The sequence below is a fragment of the Oncorhynchus tshawytscha genome, linkage group LG20, assembly GCF_018296145.1.
Source record: "Oncorhynchus tshawytscha isolate Ot180627B linkage group LG20, Otsh_v2.0, whole genome shotgun sequence".
In the NCBI taxonomy this organism is placed as follows: domain Eukaryota; kingdom Metazoa; phylum Chordata; class Actinopteri; order Salmoniformes; family Salmonidae; genus Oncorhynchus; species Oncorhynchus tshawytscha.
Window position 1 is genome coordinate 44,593,614 of NC_056448.1, and position 24,529 is coordinate 44,618,142.

At 44.8% G+C, this 24,529-nt stretch overlaps 1 protein-coding gene across 1 annotated transcript in view; it reads left to right on the forward strand.

Annotated features, from left to right (window-relative positions):
• The window catches only part of LOC112219965 (ras-specific guanine nucleotide-releasing factor RalGPS1-like), a 294,035-nt gene that overhangs the window by 45,182 nt on the left and 224,324 nt on the right, over positions 1-24,529 (forward strand). The window contains 1 exon segment of the mRNA XM_042302718.1: positions 20,954-21,088. Coding sequence (XP_042158652.1) covers positions 20,960-21,088 — 129 coding nt within the window. The 5' untranslated portion in view covers positions 20,954-20,959.

Consider the following 24,529-nt stretch of genomic DNA (forward strand, 5'->3'; position numbering starts at 1 on the left):
TCTCTCTCTCTCTCTCCGCGTCTCGCCCAGGTCGCTCTCTCTCTCTCTCTCCGCGTCTCGCCCAGGTCGCTCTCTCTCTCTCTCTCTCTCTCTCTCCGCGTCTCGCCCAGGTCGCTCTCTCTCTCTCTCTCCGCGTCTCGCCCAGGTCTCTCTCTCTCTCTCTCTCTCCGCGTCTCGCCCAGGTCGCTCTCTCTCTCTCTCCGCGTCTCGCCCAGGTCGCTCGCTCTCTCTCTCTCTCTCTCTCTCTCTCCGCGTCTCACCCAGGTCGCTCTCTCTCTCTCTCCGCGTCTCGCCCAGGTCGCTCTCTCTCTCTCTCTCTCTCCGCGTCTCGCCCAGGTCGCTCTCTCTCTCTCTCTCTCCGCGTCTCGCCCAGGTCGCTCTCTCTCTCTCCGCGTCTCGCCCAGGTCGCTCTCTCTCTCTCCGCGTCTCGCCCAGGTCGCTCTCTCTCTCTCTCTCTCTCCGCGTCTCGCCCAGGTCGCTCTCTCTCTCTCTCTCTCTCCGCGTCTCGCCCAGGTCGCTCTCTCTCTCTCTCGCCCGGTCGCTGTCGCTCTCTCTCTCCGCGTCTCGCCCCGGTCGCGCTCTCTCCATTTTTTTTTTTTTTTGCTTTGTCATTAATTTGGTTGGACCAGATTTTCTGAGTGCTGTCTTGAGGCTCTAGGGGTTGGGTTGGTGAACTGAGCCTCAGAACCATCTGGCTGAGGGGACTCATCTCTTCTTTCATCTCTTGACATTGTAGTGCTGTGTTTGAGGTTTCTTCTAATTTTTTTTTTTTTTTTTTTAAATAGTTGTAAAATGTTGTCTTTTTCCCCCAATTTGAATAAGGAGGTGGTGTTGGCCCAATTCTGCTCTACATACTCCATTTTGAGTGTTCTTTGCACTTGCAACGTCAACAGAAGAATGATCATTTAATTGCTATTGTGATGTTTGTGTAAATTAATTCCTTGGTTTGCCAATTTGTGATTTGACATGAAAATAAAATGTCATTCATTAATTTGTGCAATACACTTGCAAAACTCTGCATACTGTATTTTGATTGGATATTTGTCCTATTTGGTAAATTCATAATAAGAGAGTGGAACCCATACTTCGCTGCCATATAAAGCAACTGGTTCTATAACTGAAGGAACATGTTTGAGCCAGTTTCTAATTGAAATTTTGATGTTCCTTTTTAATGGTGCAGAATCCTTTTCTTGCTTTGTCTCTCAGCTCGTTCACAGCCGTGTGAAAGCTACCAGTGTTGCTGATATTCTGTCCTAGATACGTGTAGTGTCCATATATAATTTATATTTGTGACCCTGATTTTCCAGACCCCTTTTTTTAAAATATATATATATATATATATATATATATATATATATATATATATATATATATATATATATATATATATATATATATATATTTATATTTATATATATATTTATATATATATTTATATTTATATTTATATTTATATATATATTTATATTTATATTTATATATATATATATATTTATATTTATATATATATATATATATATATATATATATTTATTTATTTATTTTTAGGTTAAATGTCAGAGCCCAGGTCTGACAGAACCTGTACAGATTATCTTGGTGCTGCTGTAACTCCTCCTTAGTGGGAGACAGCAGCACCAGGTCATCTGCGTACGGCAGACACTTGATTTCAGTGTTGTGTAGGGTAAGACCAGGTGCTGCAGATTCTTCTAATGTTTTTGCCCAATTCCATTAATGTAGATGTTAAATAGTGTTGGACTTATTGGGCAGCCCTGTTTCACACCACGTACCTGAAAAAGGTCTGTTTGCTTGTTGCCAATTTTAACCTCACATTTTGTTTTTTTGTGTACTTTGATTTAATAATGTATGTTTTCCTTTAACACATTAGTTTATAATAATAAAAATACCTTTTTTTGTGCCAAATTGAATCAAATGCTTTCTTGAAGTCTACAAAACATAAGATTTTTGCCTTTGTTTTGTCTGACTTGTTTGTCAGTGTGGAGGGTATGTGGTCATTTGGTAAAAAATGCAATGTGGCTTCTACTCAGGACGTTGTGTTTATCAAGGACATGAAGTAGTCTGCTATTTATGACACTGCAGATAATTTTCCGCAAGTTGCTGTTAATGCAAATTCCTCTTTTTTATTTTTATTTTTTTGGTCAAATTTGTCTCCATTTTTATAGATTGGTGTGATCATTCCTTGGTTCCAAATATCAGGGAAAATACCTGCAGATGAGGATAATCAAATTTTGTGAGTCACATCCACATTTTTTTGCAGATATTGCGGGTGTTATTGCAGGTGTAGCGAAGTACTTGTAATGTTAAATAGTTTGAGTATGGCCAATTTTAATTTGTGGTCTGTAAATTTTATTTAAAATACCATCAGTACCACAGGCCTTTTGCCAATAATTATTCTTCTGTAATTGGGGTATCTACAGGATTCTGATAGTCTTTGACTGCTGATTCAAGGATTTGTAATTGTTTTTGTATGTCTTGTTGTTCTGGGCTCTCTGTTATATTACTGCAAAGTGATTTCTCCACATCACCATTTTGGATAGCCAATTCATCATGATGTGGTTTGTTTTTTAACTTAGAATTAAACCACTTCTGGAAGAATTGGAATATGGATTCAATTCCTCAATTCCATCCGGCTGATTTTATAATGTGCTGTTCCTTTTTTGTTCTTAGGGTGTGTTTGTATTGCTTCAGTGTTTCTCCATATCGAAGGTGTATCTTTTTTTTTTTTTGTCTGGTTCTGTTTTGTCATTTTTAGATATTTCTCATTGCCTTCGTTAGATTTTTACAAACATTATCAAACCATTTTTTATTCTCCTAACATATTGATTATGTTCCAAACGGCCAAATTTACACCTGCATTGCTGTAGGAGAACGTTAAGGCTAAAATGGTTGTCCAGGAGGGATTGTATTATTTTTTTGGCTACTAATAGCTTTTTGGTAGATTCCTGTACTGTTTGCACACCATCTATAGGCCTGTTATTAGCATGTCATTGTATTGGGCCTTGATGCTTCATGGTTTGGTTCTGCTCTTCTCAGATACACTGTGATTTTACTATAGTCTGAGAGAGGTAGGTGTCAGTGGGCTGACTGAAGAATCTGAGAGACTCTGGGGTTGAGGTCCTGCAGCCTTTTCTCTCACTCTCCTGCAGCTCCTCAGTGTGGTCATCTTGTTATTTACTGCTCGCTCTGTCTTTTTGTAGATTTCTCACCTCCGTTATTAGATCAGCTCTCTCTTGCTGGACCTCTTTCAGCTGTGCTGCTGTCCTGTTCTGTCCACACCTTGGTTAGGACTTCTCTAAGGTGTGGATGTCTGGTTGCTGTTTGTTCACGCTCACCCTTAGAAGGACAACCTCCCCCTCCAGTTTGGTGAACTCATGGCAGCCATGGTAGTGAGGAGGGGTCTGAACCTACTCTGCACTGAGGGGGATGTGGCTTTTTGGGTGGAGAGGGTGCTGGTTGAGTCTCTCTGGGGGAGGGTGTCACTCTTGCTCTCTCTGGGGAAGGGTGTGTCTCTCTCTCTCGCGCCCTCTCTGGGTGTGGGTGGCTCTCTCTCTCTCGCGCCCTCTCTGGGTGTGGGTGGCTCTCTCTCTCTCGCGCCCTCTCTGGGTGTGGGTGGTGCACTCCTTAATGGTCTGAAAGTCTGTTTCAAACCATGTTATTTCCAGTTGGGGAACCCTGTGTTACAGATTCCCTCTTTCTTTATGGATGGGTAGTGAGAGCAGACTGCTGTGAGCCATGCATTTGGCTGGTCAATGAGAAAGATGAGATTACTCACATCACTGATTTTGTAGAGATCTGCGAAAAGTGTTTCTGGCCTCCTTTTGTAGCTTCTGTTTTTAAAAAGCTTTCCTCGTTGTCATTTCTGGCCTGTGGATGGCAGAGGATGGACTAGATGCTAAGGGGGGCGGGGGGAGGGGGGCATGGTTCCGGTGGGTTCTGCTGCCTCTCTGTTCTTCTGCCGCTCCGTTGCCATCGCAACCATTTTTTGTTTGTATACCGCTAGTTAGTTGTAACTAGTGGTGCACGATCCCGGCTCCTGTGCTTAGTCGTAGGAGTCGACTCTTGCTCGACTCCCAGCACACACTGAAACGGATGCGCACACACACCACCTCCATTACTGCAGAGTCCTATTAGGAAGATTACATTCGCGTTCTAGAGGGCTGACGGTGAGCATGATGCTGCCCATTTGCTCATCAATTTAGCCTTTAAAAGGCCTGTTTGTTTGAATCTAGAAGGTGGTGTACAGCAACTAGAATAGTTCAGTGATATTTCTGCTGTGTGCAGCCTTGAAGGATCCCATGGGGTGATGCGGTGCACTCCACGCTGATAAGCCTATTATTTGTCATGTTCGAGCCCTATTCGGACGAGTATTGCTAAGGACGTTGGTTTTGTAATTATTATCCAAGCATGTGCTTGGTTTTTCAAAACTGCCCCCTGTAATTCCATTTATTATTTTTTTAGAATTGACTCTTATGACGGGAGGTTTTTATTGTAGGCGTGAATATATTTCTGTCTAGACGATTAGAGGCTACACGCATAACTCGTGCTAGGCTGCCAAATGTATAGGTCTCCCCATAATATTTAAATTGAGGAAATGTGAAAATAATCTATTTTAGTGATCCATGGTATAGACGTCCTTCCTAATAACAATGCCCCCTCTTCCTGCTGATTTCAGCAACTGAACTGTATTTGCAAATTACTGTGTTTTACGGATCAGAAAGTGAATTGACCATTTCCCCAAAATTTAGCGGCTCTCAACCCTATTCCTGTAGGTTTTCACTCCCAACAAGAATCTAGGGCACCCGATTCCAAATCTTAGTTTGTTGATACAATGAAACAGATTAGTTAGGCTACAACTGAAGTTGGAGCGAAAACCTACAGGAAGATGCATACAAAGTTTTAGTGAATTTACGAGCATTTCTAGACAATCCATTACTAGATACAGATATATAGCCTACGCGCACGGTTCTGTCTGCTTGCCCTGATCATTCCTCCCCCGAGCCCACGTTGGCTCGCCTGCTCTTTTCTCCTCGCTATGTAAAACGCCAGCGTGTGTTTTGTCTCCGATCTGTTGTGTGTAGAAGAGCTCAGCCTACTCATTCATAGTCCTACTTTACTGAATTTGAGCGAGACGTTGCAAGCCAAGAAATGGCGAAATACAGCATTGCAATATCGTTCATCATTTGATGACTGTTGCACGTGTGAACGCGCACACACTCAATTCTTCATTGCTGCGACTTGCCTGCGAGTTGAGATTTCTGCTCTTCACTCCGTTGTCAGTTTAGCCTACATTCCACTGATCTTAGTAGCAGAAAACATTTTTTTAAAAATGTGTGTCCTTCAAGGCAGCTGTCAATGATCACGTTACATGCTGACAAGACCGGACACGTCGCGTGCGCGAGCGTCGCAAAATAAATTTAGAAATCAGTTATTGCACCCACACTGCTCACGAGCGTCTAAAATAGAACTCCTTTCTATTTATGACGCAGGTCGCGCTGCAAGTCCTGCCTCTCCCATCTCCTCATTGGTTTATAGAAGCAGGTACCCACGTGCCATCTCCTCATTGGTTATACCCACATGGGTGATTGAAAGAGAAACCGTTTTACCGGTTGTCGTGGTAATATAATGAAAGTTTAGATGCATCACCATATAAGTTCAAAGATGGAAAAAGCCTGGAAGGAGGAGAGATGACTATTCGGATGACTAAACGATTCGGTTGACCGTTTTATGTGTGGATTAATTGTCGGAGTAGAGGACCTTGTGCAGTTCAGGTAAAATAACAACTCAATGTTTATATCCCAGGACAAATTAGCTAGCAACAGCAAGCTAACTAGCTAAATTTCCATACATGTTTAATGCTTTTCGACCTGTCCCCAAATTAATGTCATTGGTTCAGAGTTTGTTTTGATATTTTAACCTGTGTCGCGCAGCCGGTTTCGGTTCTGTGTTAGGCTGCTTTTCATTTAATTTAAGGCGGTTTGATCGCAGGGAGCCACTAGTAATATCTGCAGTTTTCGGTTTGGCTATTTGTTTCGAGTGTATTAGTCTATAAATAAATCTTTGTCTTACTCAACTCGTAGTTGTTCTGAAATGTTTACTGCTTGCCTATGTTTTACTCCCTCCTCTATGTTTAATACAACACGCATACATTAATAGTTCATTTATGTTGCCTATCCTGAAGTGAAGTTTGTTCTATAGAAAGTATTTAACTCTGACAAAATTAAGGAAATTAGAAGGGGGATTTCGGCAAGGCCATTTTCTTGCCTGCTGAAATGGATGGTGTTCTTCGGCTTGCAAGCCTCCTTTTTCCTCTAAACATAACGATGGTCATTATGGCCAAATAGTATGATCTTTGTCCCCATGTGCAGTTGCAAACTGTGGTCAGGCTTTTTTTTATGGTGGTATAGGAGCAGTGGCTTTTTCCTTGCTGAGCGGCCTTTCAGGTCATGTCGATATAGGACTCGTTTTACTGTGAATATAGATACTTTTGTACCGGTTTCCTCCAGCATCTTCAAACGGTCCTTTGCTGTTGTTCATGGATTGATTTGCACTTTTCACCCAAGGTACGTTCACCTCTAGGAGACAGAATGCGTCTCCTTCTTGAGCTGTATGACGGCTGCGTGATCCCATGGTGTTTATACTTGCGTACTATTGTTTGTACAGATGAACGTGGTACCTTCAGGCGTTTGGAAAGTACTCCCCAGGATGAACCAGACTTGTGGACGTCTCCAGTTTGGAGGTCTTGGCTGATTTTTCTTTTGATTTTTCCCATGCTTTTAGCAGAGGCACTGAGCTTGAAGGTAGGCCTTGAAATACATCCACAGGTACTCCTCCAATTGGCTCAAATGATGTCAATTAGCCCATCAGAAGCTTCTAAAGCCATGACATCATTTTCTGGAATTTTCCAAGCTGTTTAAAGGCACAGTCAACTTAGTGTATGTACACTTCTGACCCACTGGAATCGTGGTACAGTGAAATAATCTGTCTGTAAACAATTGTTGGAAAAAATACTTGTGTCATGCACAAAGTAGATGTCCTAATTGACTTGCCAAAACTATAGTTAAGACATTTGTGGAGTGGTTGAAAAACGAGTTTCAATGACTCCAACCTAAGTGTATATAAACTTCTGACTTCAACTGTACTTTCTATAGAACAAACTTCGTCAGGATAGGCAACCAAAATGAATAATTAATGTATGTGTGTTGTATTAAACATAGAGGAGGGAGTAAAATGTAGGCAGTAAACATTTCAGAACTACTACTAGTTGAATAAGACATGGGAGAGATGATGAATTTTGGCAAAGAGATTTATTTATAGACTAATACACTTGAAACAAATAGCCAAACCGAAAACTGCAGGTATTACTAGTGGCTCCCCCGCGATAAAACCGCCGGTTAGCTTGATGGCTAGGTTTTTGTTGTGTCGCTAGTTAGGAAGAGTCAAATTGACTTCATTTAAAAAATGTATATTCTCATTGAATAGAGTTGTTCATTATTTCATTTCTTTTTAGATTTGAATCAGTCTCATTTTAAAAACTAAAAAGATTAATAAATCAGGAGCTTTCTCTGAGCATGTCTGTAGCGCTATCTCTCCTTCATCGCTCTCTCCTCCTCATCTCTCTCTCCTCCCCATCTCTCTCTCCTCCCCATCTCTCTCTCCTCCCCATCTCTCTCTCCTCCCCATCTCGCTCTCCTCCCCATCTCGCTCTCCTCCCCATCTCTCTCCTCCCCATCTCTCGCTCTCCTCCCCCCTCGCTCTCCTCATCTCTCTCCTCCCCATCTCTCTCTCTCCTCCCCATCTCTCGCTCTCCTCCCCATCTCTCGCTCTCCTCCCCATCTCTCGCTCTCCTCCCCATCTCTCGCTCTCCTCCCCATCTCTCGCTCTCCTCCCCATCTCTCGCTCTCCTCCCCATCTCTCTCTCCTCCCCATCTCTCGCTCTCCTCCCCATCTCTCGCTCTCCTCCCCATCTCTCGCTCTCCTCCCCATCTCTCGCTCTCCTCCCCATCTCTCGCTCTCCTCCCCATCTCTCGCTCTCCTCCCCATCTCTCGCTCTCCTCCCCATCTCTCGCCCTCCTCCCCATCTCACCTTCATAGATTAGTGATGCAGAACGTCTTGAAGCATCTTACAGAGGTGGAAACATTACTGCAGAAGTGCCTCCTTCCTCTCAGATGACCACCACTACACCAGCCAGTCAGTGGGGCTTCCCTGGTTAGTTATATATTAAGAGTCTTCTGTTTGCTGCTGGAGAGAAGTAGGGCAAAGAAAATGATGAAGAGATACCGTGCCAGTTTGCAATCTCAGCCTTTTGCTCCTGTGGTGCGTGACCACAACCAGTAAAGATAGGTATGCTGCCCTCTACTGGTTAATGTTACAAGATGTCTGAGGACCACTGAATTACAGAATGAAGGCACTGAGATGGAAGGTCTAGGTGAGGTTTGAGGACCACTGAATTACAGAATGAAGGCACTGAGATGGAAGGTCTAGGTGAGGTTTGAGGACCACTGAATTACAGAATGAAGGCACTGAGATGGAAGGTCTAGGTGAGGTTTGAGGACCACTGAATTACAGAATGAAGGCACTGAGATGGAAGGTCTAGGTGAGGTTTGAGGACCACTGAATTACAGAATGAAGGCACTGAGATGGAAGGTCTAGGTGAGGTTTGAGGACCACTGAATTACAGAATGAAGGCACTGAGATGGAAGGTCTAGGTGAGGTTTGAGGACCACTGAATTACAGAATGAAGGCACTGAGATGGAAGGTCTAGGTGAGGTTTGAGGACCACTGAATTACAGAATGAAGGCACTGAGATGGAAGGTCTAGGTGAGGTTTGAGGACCACTGAACTACAGAATGAAGGCACTGAGGTGGAACGTTTAGGGGACCCGAGGTGTAGTTGGGGAACCACTGTCTTAGAAGATTGGATAAGTATAAGCAATACATTACATTCAACATGGTCTATCAGAGTGCAATATAGAGGTAGCACTGCTTACCTCCAGTCCTCTCAGATCTCCCTTGGGGTTAGGGCGTAGGTACCAGGTCTTCTCTGACCTACCTTGGGGTTAGGGTGTAGGTACCAGGTCCTCTCTGATCTACCTTGGGGTTAGGGTGTAGGTACCAGGTCTTCTCTGACCTACCTTTAGGTTTAGCGTGTAGGTACCAGGTCCTCTCTGACCCACCTTGGGGTTAGGGTGTAGGTACCAGGTCCTCTCTGATCTACCTTGGGGTTAGGGTGTAGGTACCAGGTCCTCTCTGATCTACCTTGGGGTTAGGGTGTAGGTACCAGGTTTTCTCTTATCTACCTTGGGGTTAGGGTGTAGGTACCAGGTCCTCTCTGATCTACCTTGGGGGTTAGGGTGTAGGTACCAGGTCTTCTCTGATCTACCTTGGGGTTAGGGTGTAGGTACCAGGTCCTCTCTGATCTACCTTGGGGTTAGGGTGTAGGTACCAGGTTTTCTCTGATCTACCTTGGGGTTAGGGTGTAGGTACCAGGTCCTCTCTGATCTACCTTGGGGTTAGGGTGTAGGTACCAGGTCCTCTCTGATCTACCTTGGGGTTAGGGTGTAGGTACCAGGTCCTCTCTGATCTACCTTGGGGTTAGGGTGTAGGTACCAGGTCCTCTCTGATCTACCTTGGGGTTAGGGTGTAGGTACCAGGTCTTCTCTGATCTACCTTGGGGTTAGGGTGTAGGTACCAGGTCTTCTCTGATCTACCTTGGGGTTAGGGTGTAGGTACCAGGTCCTCTCTGACCTACCTTGGGGTTAGGGTGTAGGTACCAGGTCCTCTCTGATCTACCTTGGGGTTAGGGTGTAGGTACCAGGTCTTCTCTGATCTACCTTGGGGTTAGGGTGTAGGTACCAGGTCCTCTCTGATCTACCTTGGGGTTAGGGTGTAGGTACCAGGTCCTCTCTGATCTACCTTGGGGTTAGGGTGTAGGTACCAGGTCCTCTCTGATCTACCTTGGGGTTAGGGTGTAGGTACCAGGTCCTCTCTGATCTACCTTGGGGTTAGGGTGTAGGTACCAGGTCTTCTCTGATCTACCTTGGGGTTAGGGTGTAGGTACCAGGTCTTCTCTGATCTACCTTGGGGTTAGGGTGTAGGTACCAGGTCCTCTCTGACCTACCTTGGGGTTAGGGTGTAGGTACCAGGTCCTCTCTGACCTACCTTGGGGTTAGGGTGTAGGTACCAGGTCCTCTCTGACCTACCTTGGGGTTAGGGAAAAGCTTTTCAATTACTTGTTTCATCTGTGCCGATGTTGGTCGTGACGGGGAAATCTACTGAGCTTCTTTCCTGAGTGACATCAGGACATCAGGACATCTAGACACATGGCTGTTTTTAGAAACTTGACAGACAAGACCTGACGCTTGGCAAAAAAAAAGTAAATGCGTTATTCGTAACACGTCTTCCCAGTCGTTCCACTGATGTTGTTGTTGTTTAAATGCTTGTCACTTACATCCCCGGGCCCTTGTATTCTAATGGAATTATGTCCGGGCCACAGTGGTGTAAATGCTCAATCAATATCATCTGTGAATTGCTGCCCCTATCAGACTATACTGTGCACTACTTTTCACCAGGGCCCCATAGGGTGGTGCACTACTTTTCACCAGGGCCCCATAGGGTGGTGCACTACTTTTCACCAGGTCCCCATAGGGTAGTGCACTACTTTTCACCAGGGCCCCATAGGGTAGTGCACTACTTTTCACCAGGGCCCCATAGGGTAGTGAACTACTTTTCACCAGGGCCCCATAGGGTAGTGAACTACTTTTCACCAGGGCCCCATAGGGTGGTGAACTACTTTTCACCAGGGCCCCATAGGGTGGTGCACTACTTTTCACCAGGGCCCCATAGGGTGGTGCACTACTTTTCACCAGGGCCCCATAGGGTGGTGCACTACTTTTCACCAGGGCCCCATAGGGTGGTGCACTACTTTTCACCAGGGCCCCATAGGGTGGTGCACTACTTTTCACCAGGGCCCCATAGGGTGGTGCACTACTTTTCACCAGGGCCCCATAGGGTGGTGCACTACTTTTCACCAGGGCCCCATAGGGTGGTGCACTACTTTTCACCAGGGCCCCATAGGGTGGTGCACAACTGAGGACAGTATAAGCTTATATCATATAATGTAGGATTAAGTGTGTATTGTCATTTACTAATGCAAGCTGTAGCTTATCAAAGTTAACTAGCTCATTCATTCTGCTTTGTAGTTTGCCTCCCTAGGTTGTCCAAAGCTGTTCTGTTGTGAATATGATCACTTAACATTCACTTGCAGTTCTATGTCCTTACACAAGGGGGCGTCTTAGTATTGCAAATCAACCTGGTTGGCCTTTTGTGCAAAGACACATTTCAAGTTTAGTTATTAATCTTTGTCTCCCTCTGTGTGTCTCTCTCTCTCTCCCTCTGTGTGTGTCTGTCTCTCTCTCTCCCTCTGTGTGTGTGTGTGTGTCTGTCTCTCTCTCTCCCTCTGTGTGTGTGTGTGTGTGGGTGTCTGTCCCTCTGTGTGTGTCTCTCTCTCTCCCTCTGTGTGTGTGTGTCTGTCTCTCTCTCTCCCTCTGTGTGTGTGTGTGTCTGTCTCTCTCTCTCCCTCTGTGTGTGTGTGTGTGTGTGTCTCTCTCCCTCCCTGTGTGTGTGTGTGTCTGTCTCTCTCTCTCTCTCTCCCTCTGTGTGTCTGTCTCTCTCTCTCTCTCCCTCTGTGTGTCTGCTCTCTCTCTCTCCCTCTGTGTGTCTGTCTCTCTCTCTCCCTCTGTGTGTCTGTCTCTCTCTCTCCCTCTGTGTGTGTCTCTCTCTCTCTCCCTCTGTGTGTCTGTCTCTCTCTCTCTCTCCCTCTGTGTGTGTCTGTCTGTCTCTCTCTCTCTGTCTCTGTCTCTCTGTGTCTCTCTGTGTCTCTCTGTGTCTCTCTGTGTCTCTCTGTGTCTCTGTGTCTCTCTCTGTCTCTGTCTCTCTCTGTCTCTGTCTCTCTCTGTCTCTCTCTGTCTCTCTCTGTCTCTCTCTGTCTCTGTGTGTGTGTGTGCCTGGGATGGTAGACCTAAGGTTTGGTTTTACAGTTTGAGTTTCCAGTTTTATTAGTCATATGTACAGGATGAGCATCCAGGGATTTTTCTACCATTGAAATCCTTGGGTGGGCTGCCTAAGTGTTTTGGGTGGGCTGCCTAAGTGTTTTGGGTGGGCTGCCTAAGTGTTTTGGGTGGGCTGCCTAAGTGTTTTGGGTGGGCTGCCTAAGTGTTTTGGGTGGGCTGCCTAAGTGTTTTGGGTGGGCTGCCTAAGTGTTTTGGGTGGGCTGCCTAAGAGTTTTGGGTGGGCTGCCTAAGAGTTTTGGGTGGGCTGCCTAAGAGTTTTGGGTGGGCTGCCTAAGAGTTTTGGGTGGGCTGCCTAAGCGTTTTGGGTGGGCTGCCTAAGCGTTTTGGGTGGGCTGCCTAAGCGTTTTGGGTGGGCTGCCTAAGCGTTTTGGGTGGGCTGCCTAAGCGTTTTGGGTGGGCTGCCTAAGCGTTTTGGGTGGGCTGCCTAAGCGTTTTTGGGTGGGCTGCCTAAGCGTTTTGGGTGGGCTGCCTAAGCGTTTTGGGTGGGCTGCCTAAGCGTTTTGGGTGGGCTGCCTAAGCGTTTTTGGGTGGGCTGCCTAAGCGTTTTTGGGTGGGCTGCCTAAGCGTTTTGGGTGGGCTGCCTAAGCGTTTTGGGTGGGCTGCCTAAGCGTTTTGGGTGGGCTGCCTAAGCGTTTTGGGTGGGCTGCCTAAGCGTTTTGGGTGGGCTGCCTAAGCGTTTTGGGTGGGCTGCCTAAGCGTTTTGGGTGGGCTGCCTAAGTGTTTTGGGTGGGCTGCCTAAGTGTTTTGGGTGGGCTGCTAAGTGTTTTGGGTGGGCTGCCTAAGTGTTTTGGGTGGGCTGCCTAAGTGTTTTGGGTGGGCTGCCTAAGAGTTTTGGGTGGGCTGCCTAAGAGTTTTGGGTGGGCTGCCTAGAGTTTTGGGTGGGCTGCCTAAGAGTTTTGGGTGGGCTGCCTAAGAGTTTTGGGTGGGCTTAAGAGTTTTGGGGGGGCTGCCTAAGCGTTTTGGGTGGGCTGCCTAAGCGTTTTCTTCTTTTCGGGCCTAAAAGTATTCTACGTTTTTGTAATGGAAAAATGCTTTCAGTGTAAAAACTTAAACGATTCAAACCCACATGATAAAAAAAGATAATGGACCTAATATATTTTTTAAATAATATAATCTTTGAGAACTAACAATCACCAAAATAAAATGCAAGATAGTCAGGGAGAATTGAAAAATCTCTAAACAATGTCGTGAAAGGCTGAGCAGAATAGAATAAACAGTTTAGCGTTTAATACATATCAGTATAAAACACGAAGCAACAATTTACAGTCCAATTTATATACACGTGTTTTTGTGGAGGATTTTTTTATTTTTCTAATTGTGCAGTATTTAGCATTAATAATACATCTGTTAGCAGCGTGTGTGTATATCTATATGGGTGCCAAGGTACGGCGACTCAGAGAAACCTTTCTAGTCGATGTCCTGGATGGGTGGGGAGCATGGTCCAAGTTGATGTACTGGGCTGTCTTCACCAACCGCTGAAGGGCCTTACGGTTGTTGCGGACGGAGCAATTCCTGTACCAGGCCGTGATGCAACCGGTCAGGGCGCTCTCGATGGTGCAGGCGTATCGTTGGTAGTATTTGCAGGGGACCCGGGGATGCATGCCACATTTCTACAGCCGTCTTAGGAAGTAGAGACGCTGTTGCGCCATCTTGACGAGTGGTGGTGTTGTTGGTCCATGTTAAGTCCTTGGTGATGTGGACACAGAGGAACTTAAACCTGCTGACTCTCTCTACTACAGTCCTATGGACCCCCCACCACCTCTGCTTCCTGAAGTCAACAAACTCCTTTGTTTATCTGACGTTGAGGGAGAGGTCATTGTCCTGGCATCACAATGCCGGTTCACTTACCACCTCCCCATTGGCTGACTCGTCTTGGTTGGTTATCAGGCCTACAACCGTGGTGTCGTCAGTAAACGTGATGATGGAGTTAGTGTCGTGCAAAGCCAACAGAGAGTACAGCAGAGGACTGAGGACACACCCTTGGGTGGCCCCTATGTTAAGAGTCGTCGTGGAGGAGTTGCCAATCCTCACAGCCTGTAGTCGGCCCATCAGGAAGTCCAGGATCCAGTTGCAGAGGGTGGTGTCCAGACCCAGTGCTTTGAGCTTGGTGTCTAACATGGAGGGAACAATCGTGTTGAACTCTGAACTGTTTTATCTAGCTTTTATCTAGGTTTATTCAGTCTGCCTTTCAGTTCCATTTCACTGTATTTTTACTAATCATTTTTAAAAATTGTTTTTTAATTAATTTGCCATTGTCAGCATCTTATGAATCGCTTTGACTTGTGAAAAATGTTAATAAAATTGAAATGAGACTGCAGCTTGCTTTATTGATATTTCCCCCCACATTTTTTTCTATATAAAAGTAGGGTTATAATGTCCTTGAAAAAGTCTCAGCTGTTTAAAATTTCCAGGCTGGCGTGCAGCCGTTCCATAAAACAGTAATGTTTCATCCTTTTTGTACGTGTGTGCCGATTTCCATTGTAAAAGTCAAAGACTTTCCTATGAGTTCCCTCTCTGACGGCCAGATAGCCTCGTCTGCCAGTCCATCCACCTCCGCGCGCTTGTAGAAAATGTGCTTGGTTGCGCAATGAATTTAAGCGGCAAGTTTACCTAGAATTTGTTGGCGTGACTGAGTCATGGCGCACACACACACACACATCTGCTTTTGGATGATGGCATGGAACTCCTCTCCAAAGAAACTTCTGTATGTTTCACCTTCGAAAAAATCTGAAATGTTCTCTATATTATCCGTTCGTCCAACCGTGTGTTGTGGTCGGAGAAATGCCACTCACTCACTGGCGCCATGGTTCATTTGACCAATGCCTTGAATTGTCCAATCACATGGCACCGTGGCTCATTTGACCCGAATTGACCAATCACTTAGTAATGCTAATAGGCTACTAGGACCTGTCCATCTAGAAAATGGTTTGTGTGAACTTTCTCTAAGCTCTATGTACGCTTTCATACTATGATTTAATCTCTCTCTGATTTAATCTCTCTCTGATTTAATCTCTCTCTGATTTAATCTCTCGCTGATTTAATCTCACTCTGATTTAATTGCAAATTAAGATAACAATGTTCAAGCTTTCCTCACCCTGACTGCACCTGCTATTTCCTGCCTCCTTTATTTATGTCATTAAGCTATACCATCAAAGTACCAATGAGCACCAACATGAGACGTTTGTAGGAGCATGTTAAATTGGGTGTCAAACGAAGCAAAGTATTTTTGGGGGGGGGGGGGTTGAAGGTGAAGGCATTGATACATTTTTCAACCATTTCCCCGTCTTAAAAATGAGGCGTAAGTTAAAGGCTTTGATTTCTACATGAACAGATGCAAAAGGGGGTCTTGGAAAAAAATCGACCAGAAATTCTTAACCGGCTTCAGGAATGGATGAACTAACTAAAGGCCCCTGCCAACTAATATCAACACTTTTATATTTCGTTTTTGGATAAATTGTTTACCTTCTGTAAGTTTTTAAAGAAATATTCCCTTGTGTGCCTTGTTTTCAAAAACCTACATATTTTTAAGATATTTTCACATTTCTCTCCCTCGTAAGGAGGGTTGCATTATGAAAGTTCACAGTAAGTAATGGACCTACCAAATTAGTTCTAGTGGTTTTGTTTTTTTACTGATATGCATTTTGTATATGAATTATTAAGTGGTTCAAACTTTAGAAGGAAAAAAATGCAACTGAATTTTAATGCAACTGAATTAAGTTACAAACCATAGTGTCATCTCCTAATACTGTCCTCCTTTCCACTGACTGTTATGTTCAGCTCACAGTGTCTCCTGCTACTGTCCTCCTTTCCACTGACTGTTATGTTCAGCTCATAGTATCTCCTGCTACTGTCCTCCCTTCCACTGACTGTTATGTTCAGCTCATAGTGTCTCCTGTTACTGTCCTCTCTTCCACTGACTGTTATGTTCAGCTCATAGTGTCTCCTAATACTGTCCTCCTTTCCACTGACTGTTATGTTCAGCTCATAGTGTCTCCTGTTACTGTCCTCCTTTCCACTGACTGTTATGTTCAGCTCATAGTGTCTCCTGTTACTGTCCTCCTTTCCACTGACTGTTATGTTCAGCTCATAGTGTCTCCTAATACTGTCCTCCTTTCCACTGACTGTTATGTTCAGCTCATAGTGTCTCCTGTTACTGTCCTCCTTTCCACTGACTGTTATGTTCAGCTCATAGTGTCTCCTAATACTGTCCTCCCTTCCACTGACATACTGTTATGTTCAGCTCATAGTGTCTCCTGTTACTGTCCTCCCTTCCACTGACTGTTATGTTCAGCTCATAGTGTCTCCTGTTTACTGTCCTCACTTCCACTGACTGTTATGTTCAGCTCATAGTGTCTCCTGCTACTGTCCTCCCTTCCACTGACTGTTATGTTCAGCTCATAGTGTCTCCTGTTACTGTCCTCTCTTCCACTGACTGTTATGTTCAGCTCATAGTGTCTCCTGTTACTGTCCTCTCTTCCACTGACTGTTATGTTCAGCTCATAGTGTCTCCTGTTACTGTCCTCCCTTCTACTGACTGTTATGTTCAGCTCATAGTGTCTCCTGTTACTGTCCTCCCTTCCACTGACTGTTATGTTCAGCTCCTAGTGTCTCCTGTTACTGTCCTCCCTTCCACTGACTGTTATGTTCAGCTCATAGTGTCTCCTGTTACTGTCCTCCCTTCCACTGACTGTTATGTTCAGCTCATAGTGTCTCCTGTTACTGTCCTTCCACTCTGTTATGTTCAGCCACTGACTTACTGTTCAGCTCATAGTGTCTCCTGTTACTGTCCTCCCTTCCACTGACTGTTGTTGTTCAGCTCATAGTGTCTCCTGCTACTGTCCTCCCTTCCACTGACATACTGTTATGTTCAGCTCATAGTGTCTCCTGTTACTGTCCTCCCTTCCACTGACATACTGTTATGTTCAGCTCATAGTGTCTCCTGTTACTGTCCTCCCTTCCACTGACATACTGTTATGTTCAGCTCATAGTGTCTCCTGTTACTGTCCTCCCTTCCACTGACATACTGTTATGTTCAGCTCATAGTGTCTCCTGTTACTGTCCTCCCTTCTACTGGCTGTTATGTTCAGCTCATAGTGTCTCCTGTTACTGTCCTCCCTTCTACTGACTGTTATGTTCAGCTCATAGTGTCTCCTGTTACTGTCCTCCCTTCCACTGACTGTTATGTTCAGCTCATAGTGTCTCCTGTTACTGTCCTCCCTTCCACTGACTGTTATGTTCAGCTCATAGTGTCTCCTGTTACTGTCCTCCCTTCCACTGACATACTGTTATGTTCAGCTCATAGTGTCTCCTGTTACTGTCCTCTCTTCCACTGACTGTTATGTTCAGCTCATAGTGTCTCCTGTTACTGTCCTCCCTTCCACTGACTGTTATGTTCAGCTCATAGTGTCTCCTGTTACTGTCCTCCCTTCCACTGACTGTTATGTTCAGCTCATAGTGTCTCCTGCTACTGTCCTCCCTTCCACTGACATACTGTTATGTTCAGCTCATAGTGTCTCCTGTTACTGTCCTCCCTTCCACTGACATACTGTTATGTTCAGCTCATAGTGTCTCCTGTTACTGTCCTCCCTTCCACTGACATACTGTTATGTTCAGCTCATAGTGTCTCCTGTTACTGTCCTCCCTTCCACTGACATACTGTTATGTTCAGCTCATAGTGTCTCCTGTTTACTGTCCTCCCTTCTCACTGGCTGTTATGTTCAGCTCATAGTGTCTCCTGTTACTGTCCTCCCTTCTACTGACTGTTATGTTCAGCTCTAGTGTTCCTAATACTGTCCTCCTTTCCACTGACTGTTATGTTCAGCTCATAGTGTCTCCTGTTTACTGTCCTCCTTTCCACTGACTGTTATGTTCAGCTCATAGTGTCTCCTAATACTGTCCTCCTTTCCACTGACTGTTATGTTCAGCTCATAGTGTCTCCTAATACTGTCCTCCCTTCCACTGACATACTGTTATGTTCAGCTCATAGTGTCTCCTATTACTGTCCTCCTTTCCACTGACTGTTATGTTCAGCTCATAGTGTCTCCTGCTACTGTCCTCCTTTCCACTGACTGTTATGTTCAGCTCATAGTGTCTCCTGTTACTGTTCAGCTGTTCAGCTCATAGTGTCTCCTGTTACTGTCCTCCCTTCCACTGACTGTTATGTTCAGCTCATAGTGTCTCCTGTTACTGTCCTCCCTTCCACTGACATACTGTTATGTTCAGCTCATAGTGTCTCCTGTTACTGTCCTCCTTCCACTGACTGTTATGTTCAGCTCATAGTGTCTCCTGTTGTCTTCCACTGACTTATGTTCAGCTCATAGTGTCTCCTGTTTACTGTCCTCTCTTCCACTGACTTATGTTCAGCTCATAGTGTCTCCTGTTTACTGTCCTCTCTTCCACTGACTGTTATGTTCAGCTCATAGTGTCTCCTGTTTACTGTCCTCTCTTCCACTGACTGTTATGTTCAGCTCATAGTGTCTCCTGTTTACTGTCCTCCCTTCCACTGACATACTGTTATGTTCAGCTCATAGTGTCTCCTGTTTACTGTCCTCCCTTCCACTGACTGTCCTCCTTCCACTGACTGTTATACTGTTATGTTCAGCTCATAGTGTCTCCTGTTACTGTCCTCCCTTCCACTGACTGTTATGTTCAGCTCATAGTGTCTCCTGTTACTGTCCTCCCTTCCACTGACTGTTATGTTCAGCTCATAGTGTCTCCTGTTACTGTCCTCCCTTCCACTGACTGTTATGTTCAGCTCATAGTGTCTCCTGTTACTGTCCTCCCTTCCACTGACTGTTATGTTCAGCTCATAGTGTCTCCTGTTACTGTCCTCCCTTCCACTGACATACTGTTATGTTCAGCTCATAGTGTCTCCTGTTACTGTCCTCCCTTCCACTGACTGTTATGTTCAGCTCATAGTGTCTCCTGTTACTGTCCTCCCTTCCACTGACATACTGTTATGTTCAGCTCATAGTGTCTCCTGTTACTGTCCTCCCTTCCACTGACATACTGTTATGTTCAGCTCATAGTGTCTCCTGTTACTGTCCTCCCTTCTACTGGCTGTTATGTTCAGCTCATAGTGTCTCCTGTTACTGTCCTCCTTCACCTTCTACTGGCTGTTATGTTCAGCTCATAGTGTCTCCTGCTACTGTCCTCCCTTCCACTGACATACTGTTATGTTCAGCTCATAGTGTCTCCTGTTACTGTCCTCCCTTCTACTGGCTGTTATGTTCAGCTCATAGTGTCTCCTGTTACTGTCCTCTCTTTAGTGTCTCCTGTTACTGTCCTCTCTTCCACTGACTGTTATGTTCAGCTCATAGTGTCTCCTGCTACTGTCCTCCCTTCTACTGACTGTTATGTTCAGCTCATAGTGTCTCCTGTTACTGTCCTCCCTTCCACTGACTGTTATGTTCAGCTCATAGTGTCTCCTGTTACTGTCCTCTACTCTTCCACTGTTACTGTGACTGTTATGTTCAGCTCAGTGTCTCCTGTTACTGTCCTCTCTTCCACTGTTACTGTCCTCCCTTCTACTGACTTATGTTCAGCTCAGTGTCTCCTGTTACTGTCCTCTCTTCCACTGACTGTTATGTTCAGCTCATAGTGTCTCCTGTTACTGTCCTCCCTTCCACTGACATACTGTTATGTTCAGCTCATAGCTCTTTTATTTGTCTTTCTGTTGTCTGATGGTCAAACCAAGAGTGGACAACTCCTCCCTCCCTCCCACTCTTCAGTTAATGTCACCTCTCCCAGCTCTTACTGACCCTGTCGTGCTGTATCCAGCATCCTCACCCACTGAGCACCGGAGGTCAGTCCACCTTGGCATTGATGGTAACGTCCACAGACGGACCGGACTGGACCAAATCTAAACCCTATTATAGACGTATGTTTCACAGGTTTGAATCGTACAGTTAGTAGAGCAGTACAATACAAAGATGCAGTATATTATACTGTACTCTACTGCACTGTACTGAACTTTACTCTACTGTGCTGTCCAAACTTGTGAAACACAAGGAAAGTTACTTTCATATCCATAATTAGACCCACTACTACCAGGTGGATACTACCAGGTGGATACTACCAGGTGGATACTACCAGGTGGATACTACCAGGTGGATACTACCAGGTGGACCACTACTACCAGGTGGACCACTACTACCAGGTGGACCACTACTACCAGGTGGACCACTACTACCAGGTGGATATCACAAAATTGGGAAGTACAAAAAACAACAACTTGGTAAATTGGGGCGGCAGGGTAGCCTAGTGGTTAGAGCGTTGGACTAGCAACCGGAAGGTTGTGAGTTCAAACCCCTGAGCTGACAAGGTACAAATCTGTAGTTCTGCCCGTGAACAGGCAGTTAACCTGTGAAACACAAGGTTTATTTAACTAGGCAAGTCAGTTTAGAACAAATTCTTATTTTCAATGACAGCCTAGGAACAGTGGAAAATAAGAATTTGTTCTAAACTGACTTGCCTAGTTAAATAAACCTTAAATAAAGGTAAAATATTTTTTTTTTTTTTAAATCTATGTCGAAGTGTCACTGTGGAATTACCCTGTTCAGTCTTGACCTGAAGGATCACGTTGTTTGCTTTGCAGTTGTGGGATATTTGCTTCAACTGTAAGGTCTATTTCCAATGAGGTGGTTCATCTTGTTAAAGCCTTCTTTTGTTTCGGGCCAAGTAGAGAACAGTAAGGTGGTGTTGCGAATTGGTTTTGTGTCCCATTTTACATCACAAAACCGTTTTGGAAACCCCTGCTAAAAATGTAGCCTATTATTTGTAGACTGTTGCTCCATCCCAGACCCATTTTTCTTGTTGCTATTCAAAAATGAAACCTTGAACATTCTTCCATTTTGTTTTTGTTCCAGATATGGATGAGAGGTCATGTGTGCTGTCCAGCTAAGGGCCTTGGTCGCCCCCCTCCCCCGCTGCACGTCGTCGTGAGCATGTACCGTAGGAACGGTCTCTCGGATGGCGCCAGCATTAACTCCGCCTCCTCAGTGGTAAGAACAAGGACTGATTCTACTTCAGCCAAAATTGATAGGAGTGACATCGAGCCTATCTATGTACTGATCTGAACTCACTGAATGGAAAGGTAAACTCAGCAAAAAAAGAAAGAGGCCTTTCTACTGACTCTGGAAAAACACTAAAAGAAAGATGCCCAGGGTCTGTGCTCATCTGCGTGAACGTGCCTTAGGCATGTTGCAAGGAGGCATGAGGACTGCAGATGTGGCCAGGGAAATAAATTACAATGTCTGTACTGTGAGACGCCTAAGACAGTGCTACAGGGAGACAGGACGGACAGCTGATCGTCCTCGCAGTGGCAGACCACGTGTAACAACACCTGCACAGGATCGGTACTTCCGAACATCACACCTGCAGGACAGGTACAGGACGGCAACAACTGCCAGAGTTACACCAGGAAGGCATAATCCCTCCATCAGTGCTCAGACTGTCTGCAATAGGCTGAGAGAGGCTGGACTAAGGGCTTGTAGGCCTGTTGTAAGGCAAGTCCTCACCAGACCTCACCGGCAACAACGTCGCCTATGGGCACAAACCCACCGTCGCTGGACCAGACAGGACTGGCAAAAAGTGCTCTTCTCTGACGAGTCGCGGTTTTGTCTCACCAGGGGTGATGGTCGGATTCATGTTTATTGTCGATGGAATGAGCGTTACACCGAGGCCTGTACTCTGGAGCGGGATCGATTTGGAGGTGGAGGGTCCGTCATGGTCTGGGGTGGTGTGTCTAGGCATCATCGGACTGAGCTTGTTGTCATTGCAGGCAATCTCAATGCTGTGCATTACAGGGAAGACATCCTCCTCCCTCATGTGGTACCCTTCCTGCAGGCTCATCCTGATATGACCCTCCAGCATGACAATGCAACCAGCCATACTGCTCGTTCTGTGCACAATCCCATTGAGCATGTCTGGGACCTGTTGGATCGAAGGGTGAGAGCAAGAGCCATTACCAAGAGAAATGTCCGGGAAGTTGCCGGTGCCTTGGTGGAAGAGTGGGGTAACATCTCACAGCAAGTACTGGCAAATCTAGTGCAGTCCATGAGGAGGAGATGCACTGCAGTACTTAATGCAGCTGGTGGCCACACCAGATACTGCCTGTTACTTTTGATTTTGAACCCCCCTTTGTTCAGAGACACATTATTCCATTTCTGTTAGTCACATGTCTGTGGAACTTGTTCAGTTTGTCTGTTGATGAATCTTGTTATGTTCATACAAATATTTACACGTGATAAGTTTGCTGAAAATAAACACAGTTGACACTGTCTGAAGCATATCACCATGGAGACGAAGCCTCCTTGAACTACAGTCAAACGTTTGGACACATCTACTCATTCAATGTGTTTTTCCTTTTTTTATTTTATTACTATTTTCAACATTGAAGAATAATAGTGAAGACATCAACACTATGAAATAACACATGGAATTATGTAGTAACCAAAAAAGTGTTAAACAAATCAAAATATATTTGAGATTGTTCGAAGTAGCCACCCTTTGCCTTGATGACAGCTTTGCACACTCTTGGCATTCTCTCAACCAGCTTCATGAGGTAGTCACCTGGAATGCATTTCAATTAACAGGTGTGCGTTGTTAAAATGTATTTGTGTAATTTCCTTACTAAATGCGTTTGAGCCAATAAGTTGTTGTGACAAGGTAGGGGTGGTATACAGAAGATAGCCCTTGTTGGTAAAAGGTAGGGGTGGTATACAGAAGACAGCCCTAGTTGGTAAAAGGTAGCCCTAGTTGGTAAAAGGTAGGGGTGGTTATACAGAAGACAGCCCTAGTTGGTAAAAGGTAGCCCTAGTTGGTAAAAGGTAGGGGTGGTTATACAGAAGACAGCCCTAGTTGGTAAAAGAACAAGTCCATATTATGGCAAGAACAGCTCAAATAAGCAAAGATAAATGACATTCCATCATTACTTTAAGACATGAAGGTCAGTCAATATGGAAAATTTCAAGTACTTTAATTTAAAGTGCAGTCACAAAAACCATCCAGCGCTATGATGAAACTAGCTTTCATGAGGACCACTACAGGAATGGAAGACCCAGACACCTCTGCTGCAGAAGATAAGTACATTAGATACCAGCCTCAAACTGCAGCCCAAATAAATGCTTCAGAGTTCAAGTAGCAGACAGCATCTCAACATCAACTGTTCAGAGGAGACTATGTGAATTAGGCCTTCATGGTGGAATTGCTGTAAAGAAACACTACCAAAGGACACCAATAAGAAGAAGAGAATTGCTTGGGCCAAGAAACACGAGCAATGAACATTAGACCTGTGGAAATCTGTCCTTTTCGTCTGAGTCCAAATTTGAGATTTTTGGTTCCAACTGTGTCTCTGAGACGCAGAGTAGGTGAACGGATGATCTCTGCATGTGTGGTCCCCACTGTGAAGCATGGAGGAGGAGGTGTGATGGTGTGGGGGTGTTTTGCTGGTGACACTGTCTGATTTATTTAGAATTCAATTAACTAGGCAAGTCAGTTAACTTCTTGGCGCACCCAACCCTTTAGCGTGATAATTTTCATCAACATCCGCTGATTTGCAGAGCGCCAAATTCAAATTAAATGACTAAGAATATTTAATTTTCATGAAATCACAAGTGCAAGATAGCAAAACACAGCTTAGCTTGTTGTTAATCCACCTGGCGTGTCAGATTTCAAAAAAATCTTTTTGGCGAAAGCTATCCAAGCGTTTATGTAAGGACATCTCTCTCAGCAGACAAAACTTTACAAACAGCTAGCAGCAAAGTAGATTGGTCAGAAAAGCAATCAAATTAATCACTTACCTTTTGATCTTCGGATGTTTGCACTCACGAGACTCCCAGTTACACAATAAATGTTCCTTTTGTTCCATAAAGATTATTTTCATATCCAAAATACCTCCAGTTTGTTGGTGCGTTATGTTCAGAAATCCACAGGCTCGAGCGGTCACGACGGGGCAGACACATTCCAAATAGTATCCGTAAAGTTCGTAGAAACATGTCAAATGTTTTTTATAATCAATCCTCAGGTTGTTTTTACAATATATAATCAATAATATTTCAACCGGACTGTAGCTTCTTCAACAGGAGAGAAAGAGAAAATGTCTACTCCACTCTGTTGGCGCATGCAAAACGATGCTGGCACCCAGCCTTCCAATGACGCAATGTGATCTTTCTCGCTCATTTTTCAGAATAAAAGCCTGAAACTATGTCTAAAGACTGTTCACACCATGTGGAAGCCTTAGGAAAGGAATATGGTTGATATCCCTTTAAATGGAGGGAAGGCATGCAATGGAACAGAGAGCTTTCAGGAAAAAAAAAAAGCTTTCAGGTTTTTGCCTGCAATATCAGTTCTGTTATACTCACAGACAATATTTTGACCGTTTTGGAAACTTTAGGGTTTTCTATCCTAATCTGACAATTACATGCATATTCTAGATTCTGGGC